The following is a 16,019-nucleotide window of genomic DNA, read 5'->3' on the forward strand; positions in this document are numbered from 1 at the left end:
TTAAAAAACAAGTACCTTCTTTATAGGTTACTAGCAGTATCGCCCGGCGTTGCTCGGGTTTGTAAGGGAAATAACTATAAAGCATTTTTAGAGAGTTATAGCCAAAAAATGGAAAAAAAATTATGGTAAATTTTTTTTAGTTAAAAAGGTCGAGTTGCGTCCCCTAGACAGTCTGTGGTTTGTGTTTCTGATTCTCGACCTAATGTCGAATTTATCGATTTCTTTCAGAACTGGGGAAACTTTTCAAAGTTTTCGCTGCGTTAGTTTTGAATTATGACATTGGGCTATGTGTGTGTCAAGTTTCATCAGAATCGGTTGAAAGCCGTGGTCAGGGTGAGGGTACAACCTAACAGACACACAGAAACACACACAGACAAACTGCCGTTTATATAGAGAGAGATTTCGATGTTAACCTCTCCTGAAACCTGTCTTTGTGTTCTTAACTTTCAGATTGTTGCGCTGCCTTACAACACGATGCTCCACCGTTCCACACGCGAGTCCTGTGGAATCAAGCTTGAAGGTAATATTGTTATCATAGATGAAGCTCATAATCTGCTAGAGACCATCAACAACATTCATAGTGTTGAAGTGTTTGGGTCACAAGTAAGACATATTCCTACCTCCTCCTCTTCATTGTTTTTTTATTTAATTACCATAAATTCTCGAGTATAGTCTGCCCTTGAGTATAATACGCAGGGGGATTTTTAGGGGGTTGTACCTCTGAAAAACCTAAACCTTGTGTATAATACACACCCTTTCTCTAACTTGAGTCATGCGTAATTAAGCGAGCAGCACCTAGTCGAACAAACACTTCTGTGCATGCGTAATACAATAATAGTGATGTTCTCAGCTGTTATATAGGAATGTAAATATGTTTGCAGATTGTTTTTGTTACATGTTATTCTGTGTTCTGAATACTTTTATTTTAATAAATGTTGCTTACTGCAGGTTATGGGTGATTCTTTTATGACTTCATTGCTTTCAGGCTTAGCTTAAGGGATTTTCATGTCCGACATCACAAAATGTGTCTGAATAAACATTGTCGGACAGCAAATAGAGACTCGGATATTGCTTAGAAAATTTTTTCATTTTTAACCTTGTATATAGTAGGCACTAGGGATTTTGACCTTTCAATTTTGGGAAAAAAATGCGGATTATACTCGAGGATTTACGGTACATTCCTTATATAAAATATGTTTCTTTGATTGCTGTGTTTATTTGTTGGAAAAATTGTTTTTACTGTTGGAAGCAGAGGCATGGCTGTTTGATAAGAAGTTTGATAAGAAGTTTGATAAGCACAGGCTGTTTGATAAGAAGTTTGATAAGAAGTTTGATAAGCACAGGCTGTTTGATAAGAAGTTTGATAAGCACAGGCTGTTTGATAAGAAGTTTGATAAGCACAGGCTGTTTGATAAGAAGTTTGATAAGAAGTTTGATAAGCACAGGCTGTTTGATAAGAAGTTTGATAAGCACAGGCTGTTTGATAAAAGTTTGATAAGCACAGGCTGTTTGATAGAAGTTTGATAAGCACAGGCTGTTTGATAAGAAGTTTGATAAGCACAGGCTGTTTGATAAGAAGTTTGATAAGCACAGGCTGTTTGATAAGAAGTTTGATAAGCACAGGCTGTTTGATAAGAAGTTTGATAAGCACAGGCTATTTGATAAGAAGTTTGATAAGCACAGGCTGTTTGATAAGAAGTTTGATAAGAGTTTGATAAGCACAGGCTGTTTGATAAGAAGTTTGATAAGCACAGGCTGTTTGATAAGAAGTTTGATAAGCACAGGCTGTTTGATAAGAAGTTTGATAAGCACAGGCTGTTTGATAAGAAGTTTGATAAGCACAGGCGTTTGATAAGAAGTTTGATAAGCACAGGCTGTTTGATAAGAAGTTTGATAAGAAGTTTGATAAGCACAGGCTGTTTGATAAGAAGTTTGATAAGAAGTTTGATAAGCACAGGCTGTTTGATAAGTTTGATAAGCACAGGCTGTTTGATAAGAAGTTTGATAAGAAGTTTGATAAGCACAGGCTGTTTGATAAGAAGTTTGATAAGAAGTTTGATAAGCACAGGCTGTTGATAAGAAGTTTGATAAGCACAGGCTTTTGATAAGAAGTTTGATAAGCACAGGCTGTTTGATAAGCACAGGCTGTTTGATAAGAAGTTTGATAAGCACAGGCTGTTTGATAAGAAGTTTGATAAGCACAGGCTGTTTGATAAGAAGTTTTGATAACACAGGCTGTTTGATAAGAAGTTTGATAAGCACAGGCTGTTTGATAAGAAGTTTGATAAGCACAGGCTGTTTGATAAGAAGTTTGATAAGCACAGGCTGTTTGATAAGAAGTTTGATAAGCACAGCTGTTTTATAAGAAGTTTGATAAGCACAGGCTGTTTGATAAGAAGTTTGATAAGAAGTTTGATAAGCACAGGCTGTTTGATAAGAAGTTTGATAAGCACAGGCTGTTTGATAAGAAGTTTGATAAGAAGTTTGATAAGCACAGGCTGTTTGATAAGAAGTTTGATAAGCACAGGCTGTTTGATAAGAAGTTTGATAAGCACAGGCTGTTTGATAAGAAGTTTGATAAGCACAGGCTGTTTGATAAGAAGTTTGATAAGCACAGGCTGTTTGATAAGAAGTTTGATAAGAAGTTTGATAAGCACAGGCTGTTTGATAAGAAGTTTGATAAGCACAGGCTGTTTGATAAGAAGTTTGATAAGCACAGGCTGTTTGATAAGAAGTTTGATAAGCACAGGCTGTTTGATAAGAAGTTTGATAAGCACAGGCTGTTTGATAAGAAGTTTGATAAGCACAGGCTGTTTGATAAGAAGTTTGATAAGAAGTTTGATAAGCACAGGCTGTTTGATAAGAAGTTTGATAAGCACAGGCTGTTTGATAAGAAGTTTGATAAGCACAGGCTGTTTGATAAGAAGTTTGATAAGCACAGGCTGTTTGATAAGAAGTTTGATAAGCACAGGCTGTTTGATAAGAAGTTTGATAAGAAGTTTGATAAGCACAGGCTGTTTGATAAGCACAGGCTGTTTGATAAGAAGTTTGATAAGAAGTTTGATAAGCACAGGCTGTTTGATAAGAAGTTTGATAAGCACAGGCTGTTTGATAAGAAGTTTGATAAGCACAGGCTGTTTGATAAGAAGTTTGATAAGCACAGGCTGTTTGATAAGAAGTTTGATAAGAAGTTTGATAAGCACAGGCTGTTTGATAAGAGTTTGATAAGCACAGGCTGTTTGATAAGAAGTTTGATAAGAAGTTTGATAAGCACAGGCTGTTTGATAAGAAGTTTGATAAGAAGTTTGATAAGCACAGGCTGTTTGATAAGAAGTTTGATAAGCACAGGCTGTTTGATAAGAAGTTTGATAAGCACAGGCTGTTTGATAAGAAGTTTGATAAGAAGTTTGATAAGCACAGGCTATTTGATAAGAAGTTTGATAAGAAGTTTGATAAGCACAGGCTGTTTGATAAGAAGTTTGATAAGCACAGGCTGTTTGATAAGAAGTTTGATAAGCACAGGCTGTTTGATAAGAAGTTTGATAAGCACAGGCTGTTTGATAAGAAGTTTGATAAGAAGTTTGATAAGCACAGGCTGTTTGATAAGAAGTTTGATAAGCACAGGCTGTTTGATAAGCACAGGCTGTTTGATAAGAAGTTTGATAAGCACAGGCTGTTTGATAAGAAGTTTGATAAGAAGTTTGATAAGCACAGGCTGTTTGATAAGAAGTTTGATAAGAAGTTTGATAAGCACAGGCTGTTTGATAAGAAGTTTGATAAGCACAGGCTGTTTGATAAGAAGTTTGATAAGCACAGGCTGTTTGATAAGAAGTTTGATAAGCACAGGCTGTTTGATAAGAAGTTTGATAAGAAGTTTGATAAGCACAGGCTGTTTGATAAGAAGTTTGATAAGCACAGGCTGTTTGATAAGAAGTTTGATAAGAAGTTTGATAAGCACAGGCTGTTTGATAAGAAGTTTGATAAGCACAGGCTGTTTGATAAGAAGTTTGATAAGCACAGGCTGTTTGATAAGAAGTTTGATAAGCACAGGCTGTTTGATAAGAAGTTTGATAAGCACAGGCTGTTTGATAAGAAGTTTGATAAGAAGTTTGATAAGCACAGGCTGTTTGATAAGAAGTTTGATAAGAAGTTTGATAAGCACAGGCTGTTTGATAAGAAGTTTGATAAGAAGTTTGATAAGAAGTTTGATAAGCACAGGCTGTTTGATAAGAAGTTTGATAAGAAGTTTGATAAGCACAGGCTGTTTGATAAGAAGTTTGATAAGCACAGGCTGTTTGATAAGAAGTTTGATAAGCACAGGCTGTTTGATAAGAAGTTTGATAAGCACAGGCTGTTTGATAAGAAGTTTGATAAGCACAGCTGTTTGATAAGAAGTTTGATAAGAAGTTTGATAAGCACAGGCTGTTGATAAGAAGTTTGATAAGAAGTTTGATAAGAAGTTTGATAAGCACAGGCTGTTTGATAAGAAGTTTGATAAGAAGTTTGATAAGCACAGGCTGTTTGATAAGAAGTTTGATAAGAAGTTTGATAAGAAGTTTGCTTCCCAAGCATATGGTTGGGTTCAGTCTTTCTTGGGCAAGCATCTTCTACTATTGGGCTGTAGTAGCCATGTGAATGGATTTGGTCGACGGAAGCTGAGAGAAACCGGTGTGTTTGTGTTTTACTGTCTTCTTACCTTGACATCCACATGATAGTTATGAGTGGCACCATCAGCTAGGAGGGTCCTTTATTTCTCAACTCCCATGAAAACATGTTTAATCATGTGGAAATATTAACTTACTTGGTGAAAAAAAAAAGAACAAATGAGGGCTGGTGGCATGAAGAACATCGGGCCATTGAGAATCTACTTCTACAAATCACATCTAACCCATGCAACCATTGGAAAGTGGATGTTAAAACAATGATGTTGATGACACTTTTTTTTTTGCTAAGTCAACCAAACTGAAGCAAGCAGAGTTGTCTCTCTTGTGTAGCAATGCAACACAATGGCAATTATAGGTGAGAAAAACAAGCTGAACCTTCATCAGATGTTTATTAATAGGAATTATTATTTATTATGGCCAGATTCCAAAAAATCGAAATCGATCAACATCAATGGAAATAATAGCTGTGATACCAGTGCCAGTGGCACATACGAGAACCATCCGAACGTGGCCCTTGCCAGCGCCACCCCGACTGGCCTCCGTGCCAGTGGCACGTAAAAAGCACAATCCAATTGTGGCCGTTGCCAGCCTCGTCTGGCCTCCGTGCCGGTGGCACATTAAAAGCACCATCCGATCGTGGCCGTTTGCCAGCCTCGTTTGGCACCTGTGCCGCTGGCACGTAAAAAGCACCCACTACACTTATGGAGTGGTTGGTGTTAAGAAGGGCATCCAGCTGTAGAAACACTGCCAGATCAGACTGGGCTTGGTGCAGCCTTCTGGCTTCCCAGACCTCAGTTGAACCATCCAACCCATGCTAGCATGGAAAGCAGACGTTAAACGATGATGATGAGATTCCATCGGTTGTCAAGCGATGTTGGTGGGACAAACACAGACACACACACACACACACATATTTACGATAGGCTTCTTTCAGTTTCCGTCTACCAAATCCACTTACAAGGCTTTGGTCGGCCCAAGGCTGTAGTAGAAGACACTCGCGCAAGGTGCCACGCAGTGGGACTGAACCCAGAACCATGTGGTTCGTAAGCAAGCCACTTACCACACAGCCACTCCTGTGCCTAATTGTTGGTCCAATACTTTTGGTCTTTTAAGTGTGAATAAGTTTTTGCAGTTTGTCTGGTTAGTTACATTTATATGTAAAACACTAGTACCAAATCTAATTCCACTAATTGTTTTGTTTCCTTATAGCTGTGCCAAGCACATTCCCAGCTGAGCCAGTATATACAGAGATATCGCAACAAGTTAAAAGCGAAGAATTTAATGTACACCAACCAGATTCTGTTCCTGTTATCCAGATTTGTTGTATACATTGGAGGTTTGTAGTGGTTAGATTTTGTTTAATTGCTAAAAGATTCTGTGGTTTATTGGTTTGACATAAATTTAAACCATTATTGGTTGGTAGATTTTGAGAAAATATATAGAGAAAGAATTCCTGGGAATTGCTGTTTCAGGAGGAGAAGAATTGGAAAATTGTACTACAGCAATGAGAAGATTAAAATTTTTGAGGCTAATACTTACTGATTTCAAAGGAGTAAAGGTTTCCGCAGAAAATGATACAGTTTAATACCATGGTTCTATCATTTTACTTAAAATATGAATGTTTCTTTTAAGGAAAATGCTCTTTCTTTTTTTTTTCTTTACTTTGCTACTATTTACATCATCATCATAATCAACATCATCGTCGTTTAACGTCCAATTTCCATGCTAGCATGGGTTGGATGATTTGACTGAGGACTGGCGGACCAGATGGCTGCACAAGGCTCCAGTCTTGATCTGGCAGAGTTTCTACAGCTGGACGCCCTTCCTAATACCAACGACTCTGATATTGTAGTGGGTGCTTTTTACGTGCCACCGGCACCGGGGCCAGTCAGGTGGTACTTTTTAGATGCTGGAGTATGATTTGGTTACTATTTTCAGCTGGGCAAACAACTATGTTGCAGCTTCTTCATGAGTTTGTTTGGAACCCTATCGTATGTGTGTCATCATCATCATAATCATCATTTAACGTTCGCTTTCCATGCTAGCATGGGTTGGATGATTTGACTGAGGACTGGCAAACCAGATGGCTGCAACAGGCTCCAGTCTGATCTGGTAGAGTTTCTACAGCTGGATGCCCTTCCCAATGCCAACCACTCCGAGAGTAAAGTGGGTGTTTTTTACGTGCCACCGGCATGGGGGCCAGTCAGGAGGTACTGGCAAGTCCATGTATACTGATGACCTCTTTTTGTAGCAAAGAGTTCCCTTGAGGCAAACCTCATCTGAGCCCTTGATGAATTACTCTTCTTTTACAAACACAACCATCTACATGGCAACCCTGTGAAGATTCAAGCCTGATTATTCCATCTCTGGAATTGTGAAGCCAACCGACCTCTTTGGAACACCACTGGATTGGAAAAACACCATACTGATTGATGGTTTCTGTGACAACATCCTACAAAAACTGGTCAGCTCCAAATGGAGAACCACAGCACACGCATTAAACTCTACTGCTCTGGCCTCGAGCTATTCCACTGTGCATGACCTGTCCAGGAAGGATCAACCAATGGTTAAAAACCTACCCAGCATTGAACAATACCTATTGCCTGATCACTTTTGTTTGTTCCTTCTCGAGCCATGCCGGGCTCATAAGGGCCGGTTTCCCCTGTTTTCTTTGGCGTATAGGTTCCCCACCTGGACGGGACGCCGGTCCATCGCAAGTGAGCTGCAAGATGCAGGAAGAAAGAGTTTGAGAAAGTTGTGGCAAAAGAGTCAGCAGAAGTTTCACCATTACCTTCTGCCGGAGCCACGTGGAGCTTAGGTGTTTCGCTCATAAACACACACATTGCCCGGTCTGAGATTCGAACCCACGATCCCTCGACCGCAAGTCCGCTGCTCTAACCACTAGGCCTCCACCGCTTGATCACTGGTTGCACGAAACCCACCAACCCAAGCAAGCTGCAGTGCCTTTGCTGATATCAGCCAAGAACTGACCATTCGAATTGAGATGACAAACCCTACCTGTGATGTTCACTTCCTCCATGACCATCAACCCCTAATAATATTTTACACAGAAAGTAGATTCCAGTTTTAGATGGGAAAACTTGAGAATGACATAGGTTTCTCTTCTGCTGAAGTTCATCTTCCTGGCTCAGAGGTATCATGGATTTAGCGGAAGACACTCAGCCATTTGAGAATGAGGACTGGGTTATCAAAAGTTGTTTTGGTCTGATGGGGCTGCAAGACTGGCCCAAAGACCTGTAAATGTGGAGAAGCAGACCATACTATGCAGTGCTACATTGTCTGGTCTCTACTACCCACCCCTTATTTCTTTATTGCCCACAAGGAGCTAAACGTAGAGGGGACAAACAAGGACAGACAAAGGGATTAAGTCAATTACATCAACCCCAGTGTGTAGCTGGTACTTAATTTATCGACCCCGAAAGGATGAAAGGCAAAGTTGACCTCAATGGAATTTGAACTCAGAACGTAACGGCAGACGAAATACCTATTTTTTTACTACCCACAAGGGGCTAAACACAGAGGGAACAAACAAGAACAGACAAAGGGATTAAGTCGATTACATCAACCCCAGTGCGTAACTGGTACTTAATTTATTGACCCCGAAAGGATGAAAGGCAAAGTCGACCACAGCGGAATTTGAACTCAGAATGTAATGGCAGACGAAATACCGCTAAGCATTTCCCTCCGTGTGCTGACGTTTCTGCCAGCTCACCGCCTTACCAACCCAACCCCTGCAACTCAAAAGACCTTTCAGAGTGTAATAAAGATGCAAAGAACTGTGTAAAGAAATAAGAAACAGCCATGTAACCACTATGTATCAAGGAATCAAAGGTTGTTGCTGAGAGCAGCATTGTTCATGCCAAAAGGTAAAAAAGAAATACTTTATATTAACTTAGGTATAACACACACACACAGAAATTAACTTTGGTGTAATATATGTACACTCACTGAACAATATGAAAATTCATTAACAGTGCAGTCTGATTCAGAAACAAGAAATTGCAAATAATTAGCAGATTGAGGACCATTGATCTTGATATGAATGAAATAGTATTTATTAATTTATCCAAATTTGAATATAGTCATAGCGCTAGTAACTGATAAAATAACAGGTTCAAAAGAGCAAACTTCTGCCAAAAAATTAGCTGTTTGTAACCATTCATTGGATTTCAGAAAAGTAATTTCCTTGAGAAATAATGTTGCTGAAAGTTAAGAATAGCAAAAGGTTTGGCCTCTGCACCAACCTTAGCAGTGCTGTAGAAGTGTAATAGAAAGGCGATGAGCTGGCATAAACATTAGCACGCCGGGCGAAATGCTTAGCGGTATTTCGTCTGCCGCTGCGTTCTGAGTTCAAATTTCACTGAGGTTGACTTTGCCTTTCATCCTTTCGGGGTCAATTAAATAAGTACCAGTTACGCACTTGGGTCGATGTAATCGACTTAATCCCTTTGGCTGTTCTTGTTTGTCCCCTCTATGTTTAGCCCCTTGTGGGCAATAAAGAAATAAGAAACGTCAGTACGCCGGGCGAAATGCTTAGTGGTATTTTGTCTGCCGTTACGTTCTGAGTTCAAATTCCACCGAGGTCGACTTTGCCTTTCATCTTTTCGGGGTCGATTAGATAAGTACCAGTTACGCACTTGGGTCGATGTAATTGACTTAATCTGTTTGTCTGTCCTTGTTTGTCCCCTCTATGTTTAGCCCCTTGTGGGTAGTAAAGAAATAAGAAGTGTAATAGAAAGAGAAGTTGTGAATACTAAAGTCATTGAGGATGATGACTTCAAAGAAGAGTAATGTGAGGTGCATGTCCCTGATGCAGAATGAGAGATAGTCAAACAGTTGCTGGTGGTTAAATGTATTTATTGAGCAATAAGGACAACAAATAAATTAGAGGAATGAAAAAAAAATAGAGATTTTGAGTAAGAATATCTTGAAGACTCTGTTTTTGTTATTTATTGAGAGAGTTAAGTAATAAGAGAGAGTGTATTTGACATATAGACCAGTGATTCCCTACAGGGGCACACATTCTACCGGTGGGGCATGGGATCCAATTTTTTTTTTTTTTTCCGGGACATGGAATTGTGAATATCATTTTTTTTTTCATTGCAAACATACTATACCACTGGTGGGGCATACATTTTTCTGCAAAGTTATAGTCCGGCCTGGAGGAAAATATGTTGGGGAACACTGATGTAGACACTATCTTTGATAGCAATATTTTAATACAAAATGTAGCCTGGATAACAAGGGTGAGCTATAGTCTTAGGATAGAGTTATATGTTTCAGAGAAGGATATGATGTGTAACCTTCATGCTTATAAGAAGTAATATGTGGGGTCCAACTTGGACAGAAGTCTGTAGTTATGTTACTAACTCCTGTCTTTTTTTACCTTTTTTTTAAGAAACATTTTGATTAGATGTCATCATCATAAAATACACAAAAGATTTATTAGCCTAATTAAAGAAGGATTAAAACAGTTATTTGTAAGGAGAGGAGAATAACACAATAGAAAGTGAAAATAAAGAGCAAGAATATAATTTAATTATCATAAAATGCCAATATTACCATTTTAGTTAATATCTATAATTTTACCGTTTTTCAGGTGTTTTAGACACACCCTCTGATTCTCAGCATTTGAAGAAAATTGGTAAGTTTGCTCAAATTCTTACTTTATGTTTAGCTGCATTTCTTCTGTTTTTTTATTTTTTTATTTTGAGTTCAAGTACTACCAAAGCCAACTTTGCCTTTCATCCTTTTGGACTCAATAAAAAAAAGGACCAATTGATGTAATTAACCAACGCCCTACCCTAAAAATTGGTGACCCTGTGCCTGGAGTTGAATTTCTTTCCTTTTTCTTTTTCCAGAATCTAAAATTTTTACAATCAATGATTTCTTGTATGAAACCAAACTGGACAATATTAACTTATTTAAGATTCTACGATACTGTCAGAAAAGCCAGATTTCCAAAAAGGTAAGTGTAACCAAGTAGGAATAAAAATAAAATCATGTACTTTATTTTCCTTTTCGTGGGATCCCTATTAACCCTTTCGTTACTGTATTTATTTTGAGATGCTCTGTGTTTCTTTCAATTCCTTTAAATATAACAAATACTTTAGTAAAATAACTTTGTTATCATTCAGCTAGTGTTAGGAACATAAATTGTGACTAAGGTTTGGTGGAAGATTTTAATTCAAAACTTATGAAAACAAGACATTTGTACTACAGAGCCAGAGCTGGTTTCAGCCGGGTTTGTAATGAAAGGGTTAAAATGGTTATACATCCTTGTATATACAGATCTTTTCCCTTTCAACAGCAGATCGAGAAATTAATTTTTTTGTAACTAAGCATTTTCAAACTTCAGACACTGGTAGAATGTGTCTTATAAAACATCTTTTACTATTAGTGTTGTTGAGAAGTTATATTTTCAAAGTTATTCCATGTTAAAGTTGTCGTATTTTGGTAATTTCAACCAATCAATGACATGTATTCAGCTGAATAAAATTACTGTTATACTTCTGTATGTCTGTCTGAAGGCACATTGTGTAGCTCTTAGTACAGTTTCACAAATGCTGGGTAGTAAGATCAATATTCATTCCAGGCAGTGTGTGGTTTCGAGGTTCCTCATTTCACAGTACTTTAGTGACAAACAGCTGGTAATGGGAGCCAACAGGAACTGACATGTTAATTTCTATGGAGTCTTATACTTTGAGTTATTTATTTGCCAGGCATAAGTTTTAGCCCTTAATGGGTCAGAGGACTTTAATGTATGTATGTATCAAAATAAGTATCAAATGGAAATTGTAGTTGTGATACTTGTGCCGTTGGCATGTAAAAAGCACCATCCGAACGTGGCCGATGCCAGCGCTGCCTTGAATGGCTTCTGTGCCGGTGGCACGTGACCTGCTGTGCTTGAGGAGACTTATTGAGTCAAGTACATCAACATCAAAATAATGCAATACCTGTACTGGTGGCACATACAAAACACCAACCGATCGTGGATGCTGCCAGCCTCTCCTGGCACTTGTGCCTGTGGCACATAAAAAGCACCCACTACACTCACAGAGTGGTTGACATTAGGAAGGGCATCCAGCTGTAGAAACACTGCCAGATCAGACTGGAGCCTGGTGCAGCCTCTTGGCTTCCCAGACCCCAGTCAAACTGTCCAACTCATGCTAGCATGGAAAGCAGACGTTAAACGATGATGATGATGATAACTGAAAGAGCAGTAAGTGTCTTAGGAAGGACATCAGTCTATTACATGTAACATTTACAGATGATCTGATACTTGTCCCCTGGCTGTATTTGAATTGGAACTCAACTGAACTGAAGCAGAATAGTATAGAAGTGTCCTATACTGTGCTATGGAATGGAATAAGTGGGCACTGCTCTTCAGGCACTGGACATGTTGTTCCAGTTCTTTGGCACTGGCTGTTTTGGTATTAGAAACAGATGAGCTGGCAGAAACGTTAGCACGCCGGGTGAAGTGCTTTGTGGTATTTTGTTTGTCTTTATGTTCTGAGTTCAAATTCCGCCGAGGTCGACTTTACCTTTCATCCTTTCGGAGGTCGATAAATTAAGTACCAGTTACGCACTGGGGTCGATGTAATCGACTTAATCCGTTTGTCTGTCCTTGTTTGTCCTCTCTGTGTTTAGCCCCTTGTGGGTAGTAGAGAAATAGGTATTAGAAACAGACACTCAAATACACACTAATTCAAACGCACACACACACACACAGAAACAAATACTTAGATAAATGGCTGGATAGATTAAAAGAGAAAGAGACAGAGATTAAAAGGTATTTTAATCTGGTCATCAAATCTAAGTAGAGATTTCAAACTTAAAATCTTCAAAGCCATAGTCGAACCAATTCTACTATATGGCTCAGAAACCTGGACGTTATCAAAGAAGCTTGAGAGGCGGTTGGATGGAACCTACACTCGCCTCCTTATGAGAGCTCAGAATATCTCGTGGAAGCGTCATCCAACCAAAGTACAAATATATAGGAAACTACCACCTGTATCATCTCTTGTGAAAGGTAGGAGAGTCCAGTTTGCTGGACATTGTTGTAGAGCTGAAAGCGAGGTAATTTCTACTTTTCTCCTCTGGAAGCCATCTGCTCGCGATACCAGAGGGCGCACACTCTCCTACCCTGATGTAATCTCCAGGGATACAGGCATCCAGCAACAGGACCTCCGTAATGCTATGATGGAGCGTGAAGTCTGGCGTAGCATGGTAAATTCCATTGTCTCGACCACGGTCGAACAATGATGATGTATTTACTGATTTCTTCACCTATATATACACACGCACACATAATCAGAGACTATAATAAAATAGTTAAAATGGAGTTATCTCCCTTCGAATGACACAAAATACTTAGTGACTTTATGCTTTCGGCGAACCCTTATTGTTTAATTAAGAAAGCATTATCATTCAAAGAAAATATTACATCGCTTTTTTGTGTTTTGAAGATGCCATATTTTGGGGAGAAACACCAGGGCTCATCTTTCATTTCGTCATCTGTTGTGACAACCAACATAAGAATCTTTTTGAGTAAGTGATGGAGAAAAAAAAAAAGGAAAAACTTTTCATCCTATCAGGATCACTAATATAAGATACCTGTCAGTAAAGTACCTCGATCGATCTAATTTATAGCCATGTATTTATATTAAAAAATCGATATTACAAAATGCTTAAGCTGGCAGAATCATTAGCAGTATTTCACCTGTCCTTATGTTCTGAGTTCAAATTCTGCTGAGGTCAACTTTACCTTTCATCATTTTGGAATTGATAAATTAAGTACCAATTGAGTACTGGAGCTGATGCAATCATCTGGCCCTGCCCCCAAGCTTGCTGGCTTTGTACCAAAATTTGAAACTAGTGTTATATAATGCTTGGTTGGAACAGAATGAATTGCACATTTCTGCAGTTTTTAGTTCCTATCATAACCTCATTAATTAAGTTTTGTTTTGTATTGATTTTATAGTTGAATGGTTTTGTGGAAAAATACCAGCCATCTTCAGTAAAATATGGTAAGATGTCTATTTTAATTTTTTTTTTCTCATATTTTATATAAGATTATTGATGTTGTTATCATTACTGTAAGGTAATGAATTGGTTGTCTTATGAGAGTGTCCGGTAGAATGCTAAGATCAGTTTAATTGAATAACTTCTCACTCCAAATTTATGAACTTGTGGGTTGCTGGCAGACACGTTAGCGCGCTGGGCGAAATGCTTAGAAGTATTTCGTCTGTCGTTACGTTCTGAGTTCAAATTCCGCCGAAGTCGACTTTGCCTTTCATCCTTTCAGGGTCGATAAATAAAGTACCAGTTTTGCACTGGGGGCGATATAATCGACTCAATCCCTTCGTCTGTCCTTGTTTGTCCCCTCTATGTTTAGCCCCTGGGAAGGGGCTACACACCGGGAAGAAACAAGGACAGACACACAGATTAAGTCGATTACATCGACCCCAGTGCATAACTGGTACTTAATTTATCGACCCTGAAAGGATGAAAGGCAAAGTCGACCTCGGCGGAATTTGGACTCAGAACGTAACGGCAGACAAAATATGGCTACGCATTTCACCCGACGTGCTAACGTTTCTGCCAGGTCGCCGCCTAAATTTATGAACTTGTGGTTATATTACAAATTATTATAACTCTCATAGATCGGTGTTGGACAAAATACCATGCAGTATTTTGAGATCAAATTCTGCTCAGGTCAGCATTGCCTTTCATTTTCCCAGGTCTTAATAAAATAAAGTACTGTCAAATATTAGAATTGATTTACTCAATGACTGAAACAAGTAAAAAATAAAAGAATGTTTCTAGCAATCTCTTTACATTCTTCAAAGGTTTTTAATCTTTTGTGTTATATAAAGTTTAAATCCAAAACTTATAGTACAACGTACACGTCTATGATGACGGATTTAAAAGGTAGCGGACCCTGGAACACTGGATTTAAGAGGTTCAACCTGTATCATGAATGGCATTAATGGAAAAACACTGGATTAAATGTATTTAGTTGCATCTTTTTATGTCCTGAGTTTAAATCCATTCAGAAGCTACTTTACTCTTCAACCCTTCAGGGTTTATGAACTAAGAAGTACCAGTAATATACTGGTTCTTAATTCTGTTGACTACACCCTTCTTCTATGACTTTTTGTTCTTATGGTAATATAAGAAGTTGTGTTATTGTTGCTCTTGTTATTTCTCAGATTAGTAGAGGCGCAATGGCCCAGTGGTTAGGGCAGCAGACTCGCGGTCATAGGATCGCGGTCTCGATTCCCAGACCGGGTGTTGTGAGTGTTTATTGAGCGAAAACACCTAAAGCTCCACAAGGCTCCGGCAGGGGATGGTGGTGATCCCTGCTGTACTCTTTCACCACAACTTTCTCTCACTCTTACTTCCTGTTTCTGTTGTACCTGTATTTCAAAGGGCCGGCCTTGTCACTCTCTGTGTCACGCTGAATATCCCCGAGAACTACGTTATGGATACACGTGTCTGTGGAGTGCTCAGCCACTTGCACGTTAATTTCACGAGCAGGCTGTTCCGTTGATTCGGATCAACCGGAACCCTCATCGTCATAACCAACGGAGTGCTTCCATTATTTCTCAGATTAGTCTCAACCCAGCAGATCTTTTATCAAGTTCATATCACTTGTGCCAATCTAGTCATATTTCTCACTTACAGTATCTCAAGACCACGCTGTCCAATGTATCTTTCCTTTTTAGATGCTAGAGTATGATTTGGTTACACCCCTGGCATAGTCCACGATGTTATGGTCTTACTTGGCCTGCCGGGTCTTCTGTGTGTGTGTATATATGTATACATAATAGAGGAAATTGAAAACGCAAATCCTAGGCAGTCAAACAGATTCCCGAATACATAAATGAAGATATTCAATCAATGTAATTGAATCATATATATTGATACACATAAAAATAAATCATGCATGTACAGGTGTAAAGATTCTCCAATGGTGTAAAGAATAAAACCAATATACATAAAAATATAAAAGAAATATGAAAATAAAATTACATATAAAATTTCATATAAATAAAGATTACATGTAAAGAGTTATGCATGATAATTATAGGATGGGCAAAACGGATGAGAGGTTGATAAATATAGGGGAAAAAATGCCAACCTTCAAAAATGGCAAAATGCCTAATCGTCTAAAAATTCCTGGCTGCACCAGGCTCCAATCTTGATTTAGCAGAGTTTCTACAGCTGGATGCCCTTCCTAACACCAACCACTCCAAGAGTGTAGTGGGTGCTTTTATGTGTCACCAGCAAGGAGGCCAGTCAGGCGGTACTGGCACCGACCTTGCTCGA

At 38.7% G+C, this 16,019-nt stretch overlaps 1 protein-coding gene across 2 annotated transcripts in view; it reads left to right on the forward strand.

Moving 5' to 3' along the window:
- Nucleotides 1–16,019, forward strand: part of LOC115218500 (ATP-dependent DNA helicase DDX11-like) — an 86,711-nt gene that overhangs the window by 26,790 nt on the left and 43,902 nt on the right. For both annotated transcript variants that reach the window (XM_029788358.2, XM_036508155.1), the window contains exons 13-17: nucleotides 451–603; nucleotides 5,874–6,000; nucleotides 10,285–10,329; nucleotides 10,547–10,653; nucleotides 13,669–13,714. In XM_029788358.2, coding sequence (XP_029644218.1) covers nucleotides 451–603; nucleotides 5,874–6,000; nucleotides 10,285–10,329; nucleotides 10,547–10,653; nucleotides 13,669–13,714 — 478 coding nt within the window. The remainder of the gene's footprint in view (nucleotides 1–450; nucleotides 604–5,873; nucleotides 6,001–10,284; nucleotides 10,330–10,546; nucleotides 10,654–13,668; nucleotides 13,715–16,019) is intronic.

Source organism: Octopus sinensis, linkage group LG13, assembly GCF_006345805.1.
Source record: "Octopus sinensis linkage group LG13, ASM634580v1, whole genome shotgun sequence".
Taxonomy (NCBI): Eukaryota; Metazoa; Mollusca; class Cephalopoda; order Octopoda; family Octopodidae; genus Octopus; species Octopus sinensis.